This window comes from Melospiza georgiana, chromosome 27, assembly GCF_028018845.1.
Source record: "Melospiza georgiana isolate bMelGeo1 chromosome 27, bMelGeo1.pri, whole genome shotgun sequence".
NCBI classification, from domain to species: Eukaryota; Metazoa; Chordata; class Aves; order Passeriformes; family Passerellidae; genus Melospiza; species Melospiza georgiana.
In genome coordinates this window covers 2799105-2818510 of record NC_080456.1, presented here as the reverse complement: position 1 = coordinate 2818510, position 19406 = coordinate 2799105, and the positions used below count along the sequence as shown (strand labels likewise).

Here is a 19406-nt window from a genome sequence, read left to right as displayed (position 1 = left end):
CCGGCCGCGCCCGCCCCGCTCCTTCCGGGGCAGCGGCGCCCGCCGCGATTGGCCCGCGCCGCCCCGCGCTCGCCATTGGCGCGTTCGAAGGCGGGCGGGCGGCGGCAGCGATGGCGGCGGAGCGGCTGCGGAGCGCGCTCGGAGGGTGGCGGCTGCCGGAGCTGGCCGCAGGTGCGGGGTCGGCGTCGGGATCGGGGTTAGGATCGGGTTTAGGATGGGGATATTGGGAATGGGGTCGGGGTTAGGGTCAGGATTGGGGCCGGGGCCGGTTTGCCGACCTCTTTTCCGGTTTTGGTCGCTGTGTTTCTCGGTCTCTCTTTCCCGGTCTCGCTGTATGTTCCAGTCTCTCTGTCCCCGTCGAGGTCTCTATTCCGGTCCTGGTCTCTGTTCCTCTCCCGTTCTGTCTCTCTGTCCCGCTCTCCGTGTCGGTATCGGTCTCCGTTCCCCTTCCCAGTCCTGCCTCCGTTTCGGTCCCCGGTCTCTGTCCCGCTCTCTGTCTCTTTCCCGTTCTCTCTGTCCCGGTATCCGACTCTGTTACGGTAGCGGTCTCTGTCCCCCTCCCGGTCCTGCCTCGGTTTCCGTCCCTGTCTGGGTCTCTGTACCAGTCCTGGTCCCCGTCTCGGTGTCAGTCTCTGTCCCCGTCCCGGTGTCAGTCCCGGTCCCCCTGTCCCGGTCCCGGTGGCTCTCCCCGGTCACCGGGGTGCGGCTGACCCCCGGCAGCTCCCGGCACTGACAGCGCTGCCCTTGGCGCGCCCGTGTCCCGCTGGATTTGGGCAGTCCGTGCTTATTTTGGAGCCTTATTTTGGGTGAAACGCGTGTTTCGGAGAAATCGCACCCCTGGCGCTTATAAACACTTTTTATTTTTATTTCTCTCAGTGTGGGTGGACACGGTGTGGGATGTGGATTTCACGGAGACCGAGCCTCTGGAGCCTTGGATAGCGGAGGAGATCACGGCCGATGGGCTCGACACCTTCACCCGCCTGTACAGCGCTCTGGCGCCCTTTGCTGCCGGGGACCAGGAGAGCCGAGAGGTGACATCCCCTGGGCAGAGCCAGCCACTCCCACTTGCTCTCTTTCACATCTGAAATTGGCAAAATATTCAAAAACTATTCAAACAATTCTTGCTCTGTGTGCTGGAATGCTTCAGAAGGAAGCTATTCCCAAATTTTAATAATAGATCTTAGTATTATATTATATTATATTATATTATATTATATTATATTATATTATATTATATTATATTATATTATATTATATTATATTATATTATATTATATTATATTATATTATACTATATTATATTATACTATATTATATTATAGTATATTATACTATATTATATTATACTATATTATATTATAGTATATTATACTATACCATATTATATATCATATCATATAATATCATATAACATATTATATTATATATTATCCTATACTATATCATACTGTATTATATTGTTATATATTATATACATTATGTATATCATTATAGGTATACATTATATATATTACTGTATATTATTATAGTCTATATATTACATTAAGTATACATAGTGTTATTATAATTATTAATATAAATTTAATTTAACAATTATTAATTGTAATCTATTAATTTAATTATTGTTACTCAAAATATTATAAATAATAAAATTAATATATATATTAATAATTACAGTGTATTATACTTATTAGAATACTTTTTAAAGCTTATAGTACATAGGGTGTTGGTCATGGTGTCACCTGTTAAAATCTGAATAATGGCTAGTTTTGGACATCCATGTTATTATGGCTTTCCTGACTATTCCTGTTTTGCCCTAGAATGTCTGGACCTTGTTTGCTGAGAGCAGCCTGTCCCACCAGGCCCTGGTGGCCGTGCTGCATCACTTTGTGCACGTGGGCCAGCACAAAAGAGCCAACGCACAGCAGAGGGTGTTTGCTCTGCACTCAGCTGGCCTCTACCTGCTGCTGCTGGAGATCCCAGGTGAGCCCTGAAATGTTCCTCTTCGTGCCTGGGACAGGACAGGTCGGGCAGGGTCGGGTTTGTAACAATTCCAGCTGGAACAAGTGGTGGTGTTGGCTTGATGGCCCTGAAATCCTCAGGGGTTTCACGAGCTGAGCGTGGTGTGAGTGCTGAGCAGTGTCACTGGACACTGTCACAGAGGGGTTTGGTGGCCCATGAGCAGGTCTGTGTCCCGTGACAAGGTGACAGAGGAGCATGCACAGACCTGGAACCACACAGGTCCCTCTGCTTTGACAGTCAAGGCAGGACCTTCTTCCTGTTTCTTCTCTGTAAGCAGGGAACACTTCATTGTGCAGCACATTTGGATGGGTTGGCTTGTGCAAACAGAAATACCAGTTTAGAATGACCAGCAGCTGAGTGTTTCCAGCAGGTTAGTTCACAGCTGGATCCCTTTGCATTCCGGCAGCCCTGAGGTTTTGCTGATGTCCAGGGTGCAGCTGGAAGGGGTCATTCAGCTGGTGATGCTGCTGGAATGTGTCACTGCTGATGATCCATCAGCCTGGTGCACTTCAGGCAGCTCTTTATTCTTCTCTTGAACTTTCTTAGGCTCTGGGGCGCCTGTGGAGAGATCATAGAACCACAAACTGATTTGGGTTGGGAGGGACCTTAAAGCTCATCTCATTCCATGGGCAGGGACACTTTCCACTAGACCAGGTTGCTCCAGCCTGGCACTGAACACTTCTAGGGGTGGGACATGATGCCCAGGTGGTTTGATGCTCTCTGTATCTTGTCTGGAACAGGGCTGACGTTTGTCTTTTCTGAGCAGGCAGCATAGCCAACCAGGTGTTCCACCAAGTGATGTTTGATAAATGTCTTCACACCCTGACAAAATGCTGGCCTCAAGAGGTGAAGAAAAGGAAGAAGGGACAATCTCAAAGCTCTCAGCCCAATGCCAGAAGGAACAGAAAGAAAGGGAAACCAAGCAGGAACAACACCTCCAGTGTAAGATATTTGTGCAATCCCTTCAGATACAAACAAATCCCTAGTAATAAACAAATTGTTGGCAAGCTGTTTCTCTTTCCTGCCAATACAGATGGAAGAGATGTTGGAAGAGGAGAAGGAAGAGGATGATGAGAATGTTTACCTCTCAACAGAAAATCTCCTCCAAGTCCGCAATGCCATCTTCCTTCTCTTGAAAAACTTCCTGAGGCTTCTGCCCAAGTTCTCCCTAAAAGAAAAGCCTCAGTGCATGCAGAACTGTGTGCAGGTCAGAAACATTCAGCTTGAGGAGCCTTATGTCCCCTAACACAGACTTTTTGGGGATGCAGAGCACTCCACATGGTAGAGGTGGCAGCCCTGCCTTCCTTCACTTGCTCCCTGGTGGGAATTAGGGAGGTGTGGGAGCAGGGTGCTGCTCTGTGGCTGCCTCTCCTGCTGAACACTTGCAAGTGTTTTTGTTCCTGGAATCAGAAGGGTTTGGGTTGGAAGGGACCTTAAATCTCATCTTGTTCCACCCCTGCCACGGCAGGGACACCTTCCACTGTCCCAGGCTGCTCCCAGCCCTGTCCATCCTGGCCTTGGACACTTCCAGGGATGCAGGGGCAGCCCCCATTTGTTCCTGGGGGGAGCTTCTGGGCTTTGGGCTCTGCTTTTGTTCTGCTCAAGGGAGATGTTTGAAAGTTAAACCCAGTGGAGTGACCCCAGCCATCCAGAGCCCTGCACAGCCTCCCCTCAGGGCACTGAGCTCAGCTTGGCTCTCTTCCCTTGCAGGTCTTTGTTGAGATGACCAGCTTTGAGCCAGTGCTCCACGAGTTCCAGTTTTCAGCAGCCATGTGAGCAAACAATTCTTAATATTTCTTAATATTTACATGATGATCTGAACAAGTAAAGCCCTCAGTGCTTGCGTTGTCCTGTTTGTATAAAAATGAAAGTGACAAATTCTCTTATAAAGATAATTGGAATGTGTTCCACGTGCTGACAGCAAACAGCATCTTGTGAATATTGAATGTTTCACAGTCAAAGAGCTCTTTTAATAGTCTTAATTTTTTTATAGTCACATCTAATTTTTTAATAGTCACATTTTTACATTTTCATTTTCACACTTTTAATTTTCTAATAGCCACATTTACTGTGATGAGAAGTGAACACATCTCTTTGCTTTCTTTCCTTAGGGATGTTAATAAAGCCAAGTACATTCCTGAGCTGGCCTATTATGGACTTCACTTACTGTGCTCCCCTCTCCACAGCACAGAGGATAAGGTACAAGTTCAACAGAATCTTTAACATCCTCACAGCAGCATGGAAGAGGAGTGGTTGCTTCTTTCTTTCTCAGCATGTCCTTTTTGCTTGGGTGGTTTTTACTTTTCACTTCAGTTTCCCTCTTTGTGCCATCTTTGCTGGGTCAGAGCAAAGATGATTTTTTTCCACCCCAGTCCTTATTTGCTGCTGCACTTGTGTGCAGTGAATTCTGTGCTCTGCTGACTCTTATGGCAAATGAATTGAAAACAAAGGAGAGCTGCAGTGGCACTGGGTCTGTGAGCCTTGAAGAGGAGAGTTCCAGGTGGCTACCTTTGCCTGGAATGTTGTGATTCCCTGCTAGATGGAGCTGCAGCACCGCCTGGCAGTGTGTGAGGGGCTGGGCTGTGCACTCAGTGAGGCTGAGCAGGGCTGGTTCTTGTTCACAGAACACTCTGGCATCGTGGAGCAGCCAGTTCTGCCAGAAACTCCCATCTGTATTTGCTTAATTGGCAAGCAGAGCAGGCATCTCCCCGATACCTGAGTACTGCTGAAGGTTGGGTGTGCCCAGGCTGTGTCTGGGAGTCTGGGCTGGTTCTGAGCCTGCAGCCTGGGGATCAGCAGCTGTCTAATCAGGAAAGCCTGGAGAACACACCAGCCTGGTTATTCCTGAGTGCCAGCCCAGCTCCAGCAGCCTGTGTGTCTCTGCCTCCTTGGTTCCTCAGTGCAGCAGGAGCTTTGCAGAGCTGTTGGCATTTATGGTGACAGCAAGGTATAGTCACTCCCTTTCCCAGAGCAGCCTCATCTTCCCTGCCTCTCCTGCTTGCTCAGGCAATGTCGGGATCGTGAGGCAAGCTGTGGTCCCAAAAAGATTCAAGGCAGACAACTCCAAGAGTTCAAGTACAAAACTTGCATTTAGCTTATGACGTCCTGTGCAAAACCCAGTGAGTTTCCTCAAATTCCAAATGCTTCTGGCAAAAAGAAGTGTCCACAGGGGACTATGGAGGGGGGACTTTGTTTGGAGGGCAGCTGTTCATGCTTTCAGAAAGCCCTTCTGAGACCTTGCTGAGCTTGCATGAGAACATCACAGGTTCTAAACAAGGTGTTGTGTGTGTTTAGAAACTGTCCTCTTGGGATTTCTCTGCTAGCAGTCATGCTTTAACCTGTGCTGCTGGTTGGTTCTAAGCTTGATTCAGAATTATTTCATGACCCTGGAGTGCCCATCTGTCAGAACCCAGGAAATTCCTCTGGCTGCCCTGGAGGACTCGAGCCCTTGCTTGGGGGCCTCAGAGCCCTTGGCACAGAGCCCAAGACCCCTGTGCCTTTGATCTTGACCCATGGAAAAACAATTACCAACCTTTATATGAAGAATTACAAGTCAAGAAAGTTTAAGTAGAATGATAGTGAATTTGTCACAGGGTGAAAAATAGATTTTTGAGGTTTTTAGAATGGAGGCTCGGGGTCCCAAGATGGAAGAATTTGGGTGTGCCCTCTCCTTTTTCCTTCTTCTTCTTGGCCTCCATGTTCTGGGTGATGGTGGCACTTTTAGATTGGTTTAGAGTAGAAGCTCACTGTCTAACATAGGTGATAGATGTTGGAAAGTTATGGTAGATATTGTACACGTAGTTTTTAGTATAAAAGATAACACCAGTGTGCCTCAACCCAACCTGCCAGGCAGACCTTGGTGGGTCAGAGAAAGAATTTTATAGATAAAAACAATAAACAACCTTGAGAACAAGAACTGAAAAGTCCTGACTCCTTCTTTGACTGCTGAGCTGGGAAAAAAGAAGCTTGTAGATATGTCAGAGTCACTCTAACCAGCAGAGATTCTGAGACCATCCATGGAACGGAGCCTGCCAATAACACCTTTGCAGCCCCTTCCATGTGTGTGTTTCTTTGCAGCCCCTTCCATGTGTGTGTTTCTTTGCAGCCCCTTCCATGTATGTGTTTGCTTGCAGACCCTTCCATGTGTGTGTTTCCTTGCAGCCCTTTCTATGTGTGTTTCCTTGCAGCCCCTTCCATGTGTGTGTTTACTTGCAGCCCCTTCCATGTGTGTTTCCTTGCAGCCCCTTCCATGTGTGTGTTTCTTTGCAGCCCCTTCCATGTGTGTGTTTCTTTGCAGACCCTTAGATGTGTGTGTTTCCTTGCAGCCCCTTCCATGTGTGTGTTTCCTTGCAGACCCTTCCATGTGTGTGTTTCTTTGCAGACCCTTAGATGTCTGTGTTTCCTTGCAGACCCTTAGGTGTGTGTTCCAGCGGCTCCTCAGCGTTGTTCTGATGGTGGAGAGCACTGGGGGCTCCAGGCGTGAGGCCCTTCCCATCACATCAGCTGTGACCAGCGCCAGGAACCAGGCTGTGAAATTCATCAGGTGACACTCAGAGCTCTGAGCATGTCTGCTCCTTTCTTCTGGCATGCCTTTGCTTTGCTCTTGAGGTGATAAAGGGATGAGACAAACTGGCACTGGCTTTGAAGTTGTTTGTGCAAATGAGGCTTAATTAAAATGTCTGGAATGGGAATTTACCCAGCCTGCTGGCAGAGGGGGAAGAAAAGGTGCTGTGGAAAGGACCTATTTTCTGTATTTTGCTTTGTGTCAGTTTTTCAAGTCTTGTGTTTAACTACAGAGAATTGTGAAGGAAATGAAAGATTAACATGGAGCTCATTCCTCTGTAGTTCCTGCTCTTTCCTGCTTAATGATGTGTTTTGCCTGTGTTTATTCCCCCTTTTGGGGATCCATATTGTTGGAAGTGTAGTTTGTGCAGAGATCCCCAGACAACATATAAAAGTAGATTAAGAACAAAGAAGCTTTTCATGTTACCCTTCTCCTTGTTAGAAAAGTATGGGAAGAAATTATTTTTTGCCTGCAAAGCCAGGTTAATGTGGGAAGCAAGGATGGTTCTCTGGTCATATCTTGCTGTACTCATGATTGCAGAATCATGGCCACTTTTCCTGACTTTTAAAATGCATTCCAAAAGGAATGTCCTTGACTTTTCCTCTGCTATAAACCAGCTTTGTTAAAATCTGCTTCCCTCTCTCTCTCTCCCCTGTGCAGTTCTCTGGTGGAGGAGCTGAAGGAAGCTGTTTATCCTGTTCTGCGAATCCTGCTCCAACATATCTGTACCAAGGTATGCCAAGCTCTGCTGCTTCTTGGGCTGGAGAACTCATGAGGATACATTGGAACATCATTAATAGTTTAGGAAATCAGTTTTCGCAGTCTTTTCTAAGGAGTGAAAACGTGTGATGGTGAAGTAGTGACTGAGGAAGCTGTGATGATTCTCGCTGTTGTTGAATGTGAATATATCAGCTCATTAAATAAAAAAACACTTCTCTTAAGCCCTGAAATGCCTTTCTGGCATCCAGAGCAGAGCAGTGAAGAATCACAGGGTGCCCTTGTGTCTTTCAGGTTTTAATTAAATTTTCTTTCAGGTCCCAGACAAGGGTGATTATCGCACCTACGCTGCCCAGGCCCTGGTGACCCTGCTGGACAAACTCCCCTGTGCAGAGTTTGCTGAATTCATTGCTTGGCTTTATAAATACTCACTCACCAAAGTAAGTGCATTTCCTTGATGCTTTGGAGATGAAGGGTTCAATCTCAGCCCTGAATAGCTCTGTCACTGCTGGTACCCAGAGGCAAGAAAACCCCGTGTTCGCTTCCATTAACAGAGCGCCTCGTGTGCTTTTTTCTTCCTGCAGGTTTCCTACAGAGTGTTTGCTCTTGATGTAGCCTTGGCTTTGTTGGAGCTGCCAGAGAGGAGCCCAGGCAGCTCCTTGTCCCAGGATCAGCAGAGTTTGCTAAAGCACAAGTTTTTAGTGCAGGTCATGGTGTTTGGCCGGTGCTCAGACAAAGCCCCCGTGGTCCGGAGCAAAGCTCTCAGCAGCCTCGCCCATTGTCTCGAGATGAAAGCTGCTGCCACCTTTGAGAGCATTCAGGACTTACTACAGAGCTGTGAGTACTGTGGGCACATGAGGTAATGAAAATCATTCTTGAACTTTCAAGGGGATAATTGCTGAGAGGTAGGAGTTGTCAGGAACTTAAAAACTGGCACTAAGCACAGTCCTTACGTGCTGTGCCATAATGAGCAGTAATTCATGAGCTGTTGGGAAGGATGAAAGTTTGACAAGAAAGTCTCACAGATACGTATGTTTAGCAGAAAGATTTTTAAATGTAGAGTCTGATGAAGGAATAGAGATGGAAGCAAGTTTTGATATAGAAGAAAAGAATTGCTGAGCCAGTCTTACTGGATAACCAAGGAGGCAAAGGGTGTGTTAGTTAGAAAGGGTTTTTATGGCTTAGAGCAAAAGATAAACTCAATCTAAACAAGAAGATGTTTTTACTAAGCAGAAAGATAGCACAGGCAAACAAGCCTGCTGATGTTGCAAATAGAAAAAAAGTCTCAGAATTTTCCACTGCAAGAAAACTGAAAAACTACTTTAGCTTAAACTGTAATGTACTGACTTTTAGTGATTGGAGAACAGTAACATGAATATGGTAATTACAATAGTTATGATAGGCTATGGATAAAAGTTAAGGTATAGATTGGTTCTACTGCATTAAGATGCTCAGCAAAGAAAAGTATAGAATGCATTGTAACCAAAACCAAAGTATAGAATGCACTGTAACCTAAACTAAGGGTCTCCAGGCATGCCTGCAGCTGGAGCTGACAGCTGTGGGCACAGCTCTGTCACCCACAACTCTGGACTGCTGGAATGTCTTGGATGCAATAAACTGCATTTTGGAGAGCCACCTGGAGTCCCACATCCTTCATTTAAACTCTTACAATGAGCCTTGTTCCTTATGAAGCCTTATATTTGGGAGGGATTTATCCTCCTGTATCAGTTCTAAAGAGATTCCTCTGTGAGGTCCCTTTGAAGGATGTTTACAGACAACCCAAAATTGCTCATTGGGAAAAAAAAAAAAAAAAAGAAGCAGTTCATTCTTGCCTGACAGCTGATTAAATCTTGAGTTGCCTTTTGCTTCTGCTAATTTGTTCTGTTCGTGACTGGCATGCCGAGCTCCCCCAGGTGTGCTGAAGGCCAGATGGCACAACTCAGAGCCTGCACACAGCATCCCATAGCTAGAAAGGAATTTGGAATGGCAGGGATATCCAGAATTCAAATACTTTGTTTGATTTCCTTTCTTATTTCTCTTTTTTGGCAGCCTCTGTCCGCACAGTGTTGGAAGCGAACACAAACACTGCGAGCGTGACAGTCAGTGCAGAAGGTATAGAGTCATTCTCTTCCAGTAAGTCTCAGGCTTTTCTTGGCATGCCATTTCCTAAAAAACACACATATCTGTTAAACCTAGGGCATGCACGAGGCTCTCTGTTTAACACTGAACCATCTTCTTGCCAGGTGAATATATGCTTTTGTTATTCCTCAGCTTTTATCTTTCCTTTCAGCTGTGTCCAACCATCCACTGAGGACCTTGCCAACTTGCAGAACTGTGGAGCTGACAGACAGCAGTGACACTGCTGGGCCTGATGGTATGTCAGAATTAAAGCAGCCTTTCCAGATAAGCATTCAAAGCCTTAATTGAAATCAGACTTTCTGAAGTGTATTCATTGTCCATTTCTCAAAGGAAGTGGAGAAATCTTTTACAAAACACTTTGGGGTGATGAAGGGGGTGGAATTGCCAGCCATAAGGAAACACTATTTCCACTCAAGTCTGAAAAACACATTTAATCCTGAAATGCAGATGTCTGTTGGTACTAATGTGGTGGCAACCCTTGTTGAGAAGCAGGTAATTTATTCTTCCCAATTTGTAATTTATGTGGAATGTAACACTTGTAGCTCCATGAATTTCAGGGTAATTAAATCTCTTGCTCCAGTGCACAAAGAACTGATCTATTTTGCTGTGTAAAGCACAGCACCTTTCTGTTCTGTAGGCAAGGATCTGCTTCTCTGCAGCATCAGGTTGAAAGCTGAAAGCAGAGTGTCACACAAAATGTCCTGATGCAGCATGGCAAGCTGCCTCTAATGTGTTGATAGCATGAAATCACCATGCAAGCTGGCTTTTGTGGCCGGGATGTTCCTCCTTTAAACCTCTCCTTTTCTTTTCCTCTTGTGTGGAAAAGCTTTTCTTGCTAACCTTTCAACCCCTGCCAGGATCTGCGCTCTCAGTTCTTGCTGTTCACCTCCCCTGAACTGCTGACAGTTCAATTCTCTGCTTGCCTCACATCCTGCAGTGCTGCCTTTGTTCCACGCTGCTCCTCACATGGGATCTCCCTCCCTATCTCCAGGAGCCAGGCTCCAATCTCCCCCCATTGAAAGCTCCTTTTTTTTGCTGATAAATTTTCCTTAATCTGCTCCCTCAGACAGACAAGTCCTCCAGGCCACTCAAGGTATTGTGAATTCCCTGTTTAGTTGCAGGCTCCTCGTGCCAGAGGATGCCTGGGTTTGTCTCTGATACCCAGCTGAGCACACGCTTGGCACTTGGCAAAACAAATTAAGAAAAGGCTGGAATGAATAAAGCCTTGTCTGGAGCTCCAGAGGATTCTGGAATGCAGGGCTCTCCGAGGCAGTCAAGGTGCATTAGCAAAGCTGTCTGGCCCATGCCTGTGCCTGGCTTGTGCCTGTGCTAATTTTGCTCTCCTCTGAAGACCAAACAGCTCATTTCTCTTAGAAAAGAAAGAAATCTCAGCCAGGGATAGTCAGAACATGCTCAGTGCTCAAGGGCAGAGATAAGGAGGGTGGGGATAACCTGCAAGGTGAGCTGTGCACTGCAGAATTTCCCCTGCGCACCAGCATCAAACATTCCCTTCCTTTAGGAGTTCTCAGCCCTTTAGAACTTGGGAATTTTGGTTGTTTTGTTGATTTTTTTTTTCTCCCTCTCTCTTTTCTACATCAGAAAAGTCAATGTCAAAGTGTGATTATTTGGTCACCTTCACAAGACTGGATTATTTTAGTGGCAAAATCTTGCAGTGGGGAAGGTTTTGTGCTCTTCCTGTGCAGCTGCTCTTGGGAGGAGGGTGGAAACTGCACTTAGCTGCCCATTAAGAAAGCCCAGATCAAAGTCCCTTTGCTTCCTTTTGGTAAAAATGTATTTTTAAGCTAGTTTTGCTTAGTTCCCTGTGACTAATCCTGTTTTTAATGGCAACAGGATGGATGTCCATGTGAATCTCTAAGTAACAGATCTCCAAATTTGGCATATCTTTGGGAAATCTGACAAACAGCAATAAATAAAAACCTTAAAAGCCATGATAAAATGCTTGAAGTCCTTATGGCCAGTTAATAGCCTAGTGATTCAAAATGTGAGAAATAAGTGATCTGTGAATTCAGTTGTGTGCCATTTAATAACTTCTTGCCTCGATGATGTATTTTTCCTTGCCAACATGCAGAAATAAGGATGAATGTGGCTGTACAGGGTGAAATTTGAGTCTTAACATAACATCCAGGGAAGAGAGATGTGTTCTGGTTTCCTTGCAGACTCTGAGGAGGGGCTTTGCAGCTGCTGGTTCAATTCTGCAGCCTCGAGGAGTTCACAAACGGAGTCATTTTCCCTCTGTAGCACAGCAGTTCATACATTGGTGCTGTGTGCAGCTCTGAGGCAGAACTCCCAGGAGGTTGTGGGTGTTGAGAGCTCTGCAGAGCCTCCCCTGGCTCTGTGCTGGCTCCTTTTTTCTGAGCTCTGCCCAGGGAGCTCTTCCCACAGGTACCAGGGTCACCTGAGCCACAGACTGTGCCTGACCCACCTGCTGAGCTCTGAAGGTAGCCTCACATCTTTTGTGTAGACAAATGAAAAGGTCAGAAATTGCAGATTCACCTTTTTTCTTTTTTTGCTGTATGTCTCTCAAGTAATTTGTTCCATCATTTTCTTTTGTGATATATTAAGATGAGTTTTCAAATGAGCGAAGCAGGGAAATGGTTTGGGTTTGTTTTTTCTTCTGGCTTATGCCTCATTCTGGATTTTTTTTGGGTGGTTTTAATTGTCCAGTCCTTCTGAAAGTTTTGGGGGATTGTTTTTGCTGTTCTACTGAGTTTGTGCTGCTTTAGGGTGGTGAGCCACTTTAGGGTGTGCTGCTTTAGGGTGGTGAGGGCAGCTGGGGCTGCCCCTGGATCCCTGGCAGTGCCCAAGGCCAGGCTGGATGGGGCTCTGAGCATCTGGGACAGTGGAAGGTCCCTGTCCATGGCAGGAGTGGAACAAGATGAGATTTAAGGTCCCTTCCAACCAAACCATCCTGGGGTTGTGTTGTTCCAACTAATGCTGTTCGTGGGGGTAATTCCATTTTATCTTCATTTTGGATAGGAAAAGAAGTCATGGCCATGCTGAGGATGAGAGCTGGAGATGAGAAAACCAACGTGAGGAAATCTGCCCTGCAGGTAGGGTGAGGCTTGCATCCTTCCCTGCTCCCAGTGATTACCCAAAATTGTTAATAATTAATTAGGCCACAGCTTTGCTGCGAACTCTGTCACTTTGCCCACTTGTAGCTTCCTGCTCTCCCTGCAGAGTGCCTTAGAGGCATTTAGGATCTTGTTTACTAGCTCCTGATAAGTAAATAATGCAGGCATAATGATGGAAATTTCTCTAGTACCCTTGCTGGCATTCTGTTATTCCGTCATTTGCGAGGAGAGGCTCTTGTCAAATGTCAATAGGCATTTCAATTAAGAGACTTCCTCATAAACTGAAGCATATTAGCTGCTTAGTTTGTTTTGACCTTGTTAGCCAAGGGATTAGGTTATATCCAGCCTCTTTCTGAGCTCTGTGCTGCTTTCCTTGCTGCTCATTTCTTTAATGAAGTCATTAGCTTTTAAAGAGAGATGCTTCAATGGAAATTTCCTTGTTTTAAAAAAGAGGTGTCTGCTGCTGACTGCCTTCCTCTGTTAGTCCTCTTCACCCCAGCTCTTCCCCCTCAATTCACACACTGATTTGAGCTTCCCAGTCAGGGCTTTGCAATTCATGTTTTAATGCTTTCTGATTAAGAATAAAAATAAATCCCTCTTGCTTATTATGAAGTAAGAACAGTGGCTCATACGAGAGGCACATTACTTTCAAGGGGAAATTGTGACACCCTCCCTCTCCAGCTGCTGTTCCAGAGCAGCAATGACTGGAATGATGTTTTGTGATTCATTTTCCATCTCTGGCTGTGCCCAGCACTCATGAATTGTTAATGTGCTTCCCTCTGGGTGTGATGAATCTCTGGCTGCCGTTGGTGGGGGGTAAATTGTATTTCTGCTTTGCCACCCAGTGCCCCTGGTGTGCCCAGCCCAGCTGAACCTAAATGGTGGGTCCAAAATGGGATGGGATTTGGGGACAAAGAAAGAAGTTCATGGTGACCGCATTCCTGTGAAATAACAACTTCTAGCCTAAACAGGACAGTGGGGGTCTAGGTAGGATCAGTTGGGTTTGGAGGCCCAATTACCCTCCTTAAAATTGTTCCAAATATCAAGGTAAGTGCAATGAGATGCCTGTTGCATTCAGTAATTCTATCTGGTTAAGATGTTCCTATCATAATTAATGAAAAGATTTTGAAGGCTGCAAAGCACTGGGGAAGGACAAGGGGTTTTTTTGACCACCTGTTTTTAAGCTGCCCCCGAGAAAGTTCCACAAGTAAAGCCCATGCAGTTTGTGATTATCAATGCAAATGGCAACACCAGAATGGAACTCAAACCCCTTTTTATTGACCTCTGCTCCAAAACCCAACCAAACATCTTGCAGCTGTAAACATAGATGGGAACCCTTTGTGGGAGCTTTGAAATGCAGCTCTATTTGAATTAAATACCAATATAGCCAGATGGGACATACCTGGGCTTGTCTGGCCGTTGCTGCTTGACCAAAAGGGGACAACTGTGGTGTTTTCACCGCACAGGCACTTTGGGCTGTGGGTGTGTGGTGTTTCACCCCACAGACACTTTGGGCTGTGGGTGTGTGGTGTTTCACCCCACAGACACTTTGGGCTGCCTGGGTGTGTGGTGTTTCACCCCACAGACACTTTGGGCTGCCTGGGTGCTGCAGTTGGGCCCATGGGGACAAGTCCAGGCCTGCAGGAGCTCTGGTGGTGCTGGGATGGAGCTTCCCCCCATAACAGGGGCTGCTCCTCAGGTTTCCCTCTGGCAGAGAAGCTTTAAGGCGATGGTAAAGGAAAGGAGTTGGTTCTGATGGAGGGTTTGGATCCAGAGCTTTATTCTGGCCCACAGGCCTCTGAATGCAGCACCAGCTCCAACAGAACTCCCTGAGCCCGTGGTTGCTGTTCCTCTGAACCCCGGGAGAGGGGCAGGGAAGGGGCAGGGAGCCACAAACCAGGGACAGGAGGGGAGGGACAAAGGGACAAAGGACACCTGGATGGCCTAATGTCCCCCAAGGGTAGAGGGCATCCTTTGGATCTGCCAATCACTCAATGCCCTTCTGCAATTCCAGGACTGACAGACAGTGTGGGGCAGGGATCAAGGAGGGGAAAGGACTGGGTAAACTGACATCACACCACACCACAACGCATCTCAGTGCTGCTGTTTGCCTGGCAGGTGTTTGTGAGCCTCCTAAGGCAGGGAGTGGTGCCCTGCACGGCCGAGGAGCTGGATGTGCTGCGGGAGCGCTGCCGGGACCCCGCCGTGTCCGTGCGGAAGCAGGCGCTGCACTCCATCACTGAGCTGCTCCTGGTGAGCCTGGGCAAGGGGAACACGATTAAATGTTGTCATCTTACTGCAGGGGTGCCATGCTGTTGTCTACTTATCACAAAAGTTTCATATATTCTTGGTGTTTCTTGTGGACAGTTCCTCATACTGTTGGGTTCCATACTGTTGTCTCCTTATCACAAAGGTTTCACACCTTCCTGGTCTTTCTCATGGGCAGCTCCTCAGAGCACTGACTTTTTCTTCTTCACAAAGCAGCCACTGACTCCAGTTCCCTTCTCAACCACCCTACTCTTTTATAGCATCTTCTTCTCATTAGTTACTGTTAAAGTCAGGCCTGCTCCTAATCTTTGATAATTGGCCCAGCTGCAACACCTTAGGGGTAAGATTACTTTCTACATTGTCTTTATTTTCTTATATTCTATCCCACTACAGTTAAATGGGTATTTATATTATGTCTTGGTTTCAAAAGACAGGTGCCTGCTAAGGAAGGCAGGAGCCCCCCCTCAAATGGAAAAAATGTAAACCCCCCTCTCTGAATTTTATAAATTTTAAATTAAGGGGCTCTCAGGCAAAAAATATGGGAGCAGGAATAACAGTTATTTAATAGGGAAGAAAATAAAAGGATAAAATAAACAATGCAGTACACTAGAACAACACTGACAGAGTCAGAACACACCCTGACACCCTGTGGGTCAGGGTGTTGGCAGCAGTGCCATTGGAATTGTGGCTCAGCCCTCCTGCAGTGTCAGGGCTGGTTCTGCTGGAGCAGGGATCCTGGAGAAAGGTGCAGTCTCTGCCTCTGAAGATCCAGGGGCAGAGGCAGCTGCTGTTCCTCTGGGGAATCCAGTGGAGAAGCCGTGCTGGTGTTCCAGAATCTCCAGATTATATCCAGGTAGGAATGCTTGGCTGGTGTTCCAGAATCTCCAGATTATATCCAGGCAGGAATGCTTGGCTGGTGTTCCAGAATCTCCAGATTATATCCAGGCAGGAATGCTTGGCTGGTGTTCCAGAATCTCCAGATTGTATCCAGGCAGGAATGCTTGGCTGGTGTTCCAGAATCTCCAGATTATATCCAGGTAGCAATGCTTGGCTCCTCCCTCTGGGCTCACATCTCCCAATGGGATGCTGTAGTTCTTATCAGCCATGCACTGACATTCAATGGCCTCTTATCAGCAGATGTCCCCCAGAGGGAGGAGTGTGTGTGTAAGAGATAAGGAAAACTGCCCACGGAACAGAAGACAACTGCCATACAGATGGCAAATAGAACACAATTCTATTTAGAATACAATAGAATAACAGAATAGAATAAAATAAAATAAAATAGAATAAATAAATAAAGTAAAATAGAATAAATTTGCTGACACAATCCAGGATAACTGAAGACTTTCAATAGCTGCACCTTGGGCAGTCAAAGCCTCCCAGAGGCTACACCCAAGCTGGACAATGGTCATGAGTTTTTCACACAGTTAAAAGTTGTGGGATTCACATTTTCTGAGCCTGAGAGAAGCAGGGGAAAGAATGATCAAAACAATTCTTATTTAATTTGTTTGTGCAAAAGTAGAATGCAGTATGGAGATTGTTTACCCAGAGTGATGGGGTTTTGTTTCCTTGGCCTGTCAGGGCCAAGTGTGAGATTCTGGGCAGCTGAGTTGAGTGCTTTGTTCAGATTTGGTTTAGATGTAATATAGTGCAATATAGTATAGAATAATATAGTATAATAAAGTATAATTAATAATAATATAGTATAATAAAGTATAATTAATTAGCTTTCTGATATCAATGGACTTCTCTTCATCATTTCTTACAGGAGTCGCCCCTTGATTCCAATAATAAGTTTGGTCCATTTACTTTTATAAGTTTAAGTTTGGTCCATTTACTTTTCTAAGTTTGATCCATTTACACATCAGGGGTTAATTCTCCAATTACACCTTCAGCTAATGAAGTAATTTACCCACAGTTTGCTCCTCTCCAATTCACTTTTGTTTGTACTTTTTGGGGCCTGAGACAGTGAGGTGTCCCCGAGTTAGAGCCCTGGAGGGACTGTTCTGTGTGAGTAAACAGGAGGTGATGCCTTGTGTGCAGTTTAGAGTTATACCCTAAAGCAGCACAGGATTTGAAAAATAGAAAAGCTGAAATCCTAAGGCATCAAGGGGAATGGGAATTCTGCCACACCTGGGAGGGGGGAGAGCAGGAGGGACCTCACCAATCAGTTATTCACTCTGGGAGCTGCATTTTAGGCTGCTCTAATTCTTTTCATTACCTTTTGACTCGGAAGTCATGACTCACTCTGATACCTACTTGTGATTTATGCAGAGTGCTTCCAACTGTTGGAAACACTGATTTTTCTGGCTGTTGATTTATGTGTCATGAAGAAAATGTTTATGTTGCTGGCCTTCTCAAGTTAAAAAAAACCCTGAATCACTTTCAGATGTAATGTGTGGATGATAGCAATGCTATATTTTTCTTTCTTTTCTATTTATTCACAGGGGGTTTGTAACTCAGGCTTGGAGCACAGGGTTTATATTAAGCAAAGCTCTTTTTTTTTAGTGCTAAATCATCTGCTGTACAGCCTTATTGCAAACCTGTTATAATTCTTTATAGAGTCTCAAAACAAAGTGTTGCAGTTCTTTAGCAGAAACACCAGGTATTTATCATAGAGATGATTAAAGACCTTGTGATGCTGAGTTTCCCTGTCCCACCTGCTGCCACACTGCTGGGCTTGATTAAAATTCAAGTTTCAAAGTTTGTAGCTGAGCCTGGAGGCCTTTGCTGCTCTTAACCATGCATTTGGGGTCCCCTAATGATTTAGAAATTTGTTTCTCTCAGTCCCAGCACAGCAATGTCCTGGTGCAGAAGGCCTGGTTGAACGGAGTGGTGCCTGTGGTGATGGATGCAGAAAGCTCTGTCCAAGAAAAGGCCTTGGATTGCCTTGATCAGCTCCTGCTGCAGCACATTAAACCTTATCATAAATCCAGGAGTGGTGATGAGAAGCAGGAGCTGGCGTGGGATCTGCTCTCCCTGTTGTCTTCAGAAAGCCAGGAGCTCAGGTAAAAGCATTTCCCTCCCCTACCTATGCTAATATTCAGGGATAAAACCCAGAAGTTTGGGAGTTTTTCCATTTTTAATCCCATTAGAATACACAACTTTTCCTTTACAGAAGGAAATTACCTATTGACTGAGGACTAAGATAAGAGTCTGAGTTTGTGTTCTCATTCCCTGTGAGGTCCCACAGCTCACACACACACCCTGTTAAAATGCACATGCTGTCTGCTGTGCAATGACAAGAAACCAAATTTTTCTCAGGGATTTCTTTGAAACTGCTCAAATTCCCTGCTTGAAACCCTCAGTATCATTCTGGGGATGGAAACCACCACACTGGGGTGCTTGTGTTGCCCTGCCAGCTCCCAGGACAGGGCTGTTGAGCATGGACAAGAAGAGTTCAGCTTATGTGTCAGGTGTTTCCACCTGCTGCTCCTGTTACCTGTGCTCTCTCCCTGGACTGCAGTGCTCACTGTTCCATCCCATGCTGGATGCACTGATAGCACATGAATATTTAAGTCAGATGGAGGTGTTCCTCTGACAGAAGTGAGAGAGGATATATAAAGCAAGAACATCACCTTGTATTAATTCTTATGTACAATATGTTACTTGTCTTGTGACAAATCGAATTATCCTGCCTGCCGTGGGAAGGAGAGGGAGAAATGGGATGACACACAGCATGACAAGGACACAACATTGATTAAAGACAGCTGTATGTTTATTAGTCAACAGGGCATAATAGCTCAGAAATAGCAGCTGAGGCACTGGTGGTGCTGCCGTGCCAGTGTGGGGAGCTGTCACTGTTCTAATTTGGGCCAATTTCTAACAGGGTTTGCACATTCCTGGCACCTTCTTCCTCCTGACCCTGCAGGACCTTGCAGCTTGAGAAATCTCACAGCTCTGCCAGTGTGGAGTAGATAATGAGGGTTGTGCAGGAAAACGAGCAGGCTGTGATGCCTGACGTGACTCTGCTGTGCCTCCATCCCTGGCAGTGCTCAGGGCCAGGCTGGATGGGGCTCTGAGCACCCCAGGCTAGGGAAAGGTGCCCTTATCCATGGCAGGGGGTGGAATGAGATGATCTTCAAGGTCCTTTCCAATTAAGGGCATTCTATTGATGACTTGTGAAGGCTGAAGTGAAACAGAGACTGGACAGAGTTAAAGAATAAAGCAGGGATTTATTAAGAGGCCTCAATGGATCCACCTTGGGCAGCACAAGAGCCCAGCCAGGGCTGCCCCCAAGATGAACCAAAATGGTCCCAAAATGAACCCAAGATGCACCAAAATGGTCCCAAAATGAACCCAAGATGACCCAAAATTGCCCCAAAATGCACGAGCGCTCCCGGGGTCTCTCCCTGGGATCAGTTCTGCTCCATTTGCACCTTGCAGTTAATTGTCCCATTCCAGCTTTGGCCCAGGCAGTCCCACCCTGCTTGTTTTTCTCTCTTAAATTCACCATTGCTCATGTTCTTGGGCATGAGATTTGTATGATTGTCCTTGGTGCCCAGCTGGAGCAGGAATTGTTTTGTCTCCCTGCTCTGTGCACAGAGCTCACCATCCCCTGATGTGAACCCAGACCCACACACTGAAGCAGCACAGAATGTGAA

The 19406-nt window shown here is 46.1% G+C and overlaps 1 protein-coding gene across 3 annotated transcripts in view; it reads left to right on the top strand.

Moving 5' to 3' along the window:
- The first annotated feature begins 110 nt into the window (after nucleotides 1-110).
- The window catches only part of NCAPD3 (non-SMC condensin II complex subunit D3), a 39766-nt gene continuing 20470 nt past the window's right edge, over nucleotides 111-19406 (top strand). For 2 of the 3 annotated variants that reach the window (XM_058041189.1, XM_058041188.1), the window contains exons 1-16: nucleotides 111-171; nucleotides 877-1031; nucleotides 1821-1983; nucleotides 2789-2964; nucleotides 3056-3229; nucleotides 3733-3794; nucleotides 4134-4221; nucleotides 6432-6565; nucleotides 7247-7319; nucleotides 7621-7743; nucleotides 7888-8140; nucleotides 9353-9436; nucleotides 9594-9677; nucleotides 12440-12513; nucleotides 14653-14787; nucleotides 17590-17810. In XM_058041189.1, coding sequence (XP_057897172.1) covers nucleotides 111-171; nucleotides 877-1031; nucleotides 1821-1983; nucleotides 2789-2964; nucleotides 3056-3229; nucleotides 3733-3794; nucleotides 4134-4221; nucleotides 6432-6565; nucleotides 7247-7319; nucleotides 7621-7743; nucleotides 7888-8140; nucleotides 9353-9436; nucleotides 9594-9677; nucleotides 12440-12513; nucleotides 14653-14787; nucleotides 17590-17810 — 2060 coding nt within the window. The remainder of the gene's footprint in view (nucleotides 172-876; nucleotides 1032-1820; nucleotides 1984-2788; nucleotides 2965-3055; nucleotides 3230-3732; nucleotides 3795-4133; nucleotides 4222-6431; nucleotides 6566-7246; nucleotides 7320-7620; nucleotides 7744-7887; nucleotides 8141-9352; nucleotides 9437-9593; nucleotides 9678-12439; nucleotides 12514-14652; nucleotides 14788-17589; nucleotides 17811-19406) is intronic. The other variant, XM_058041190.1, reaches the window with a different exon arrangement.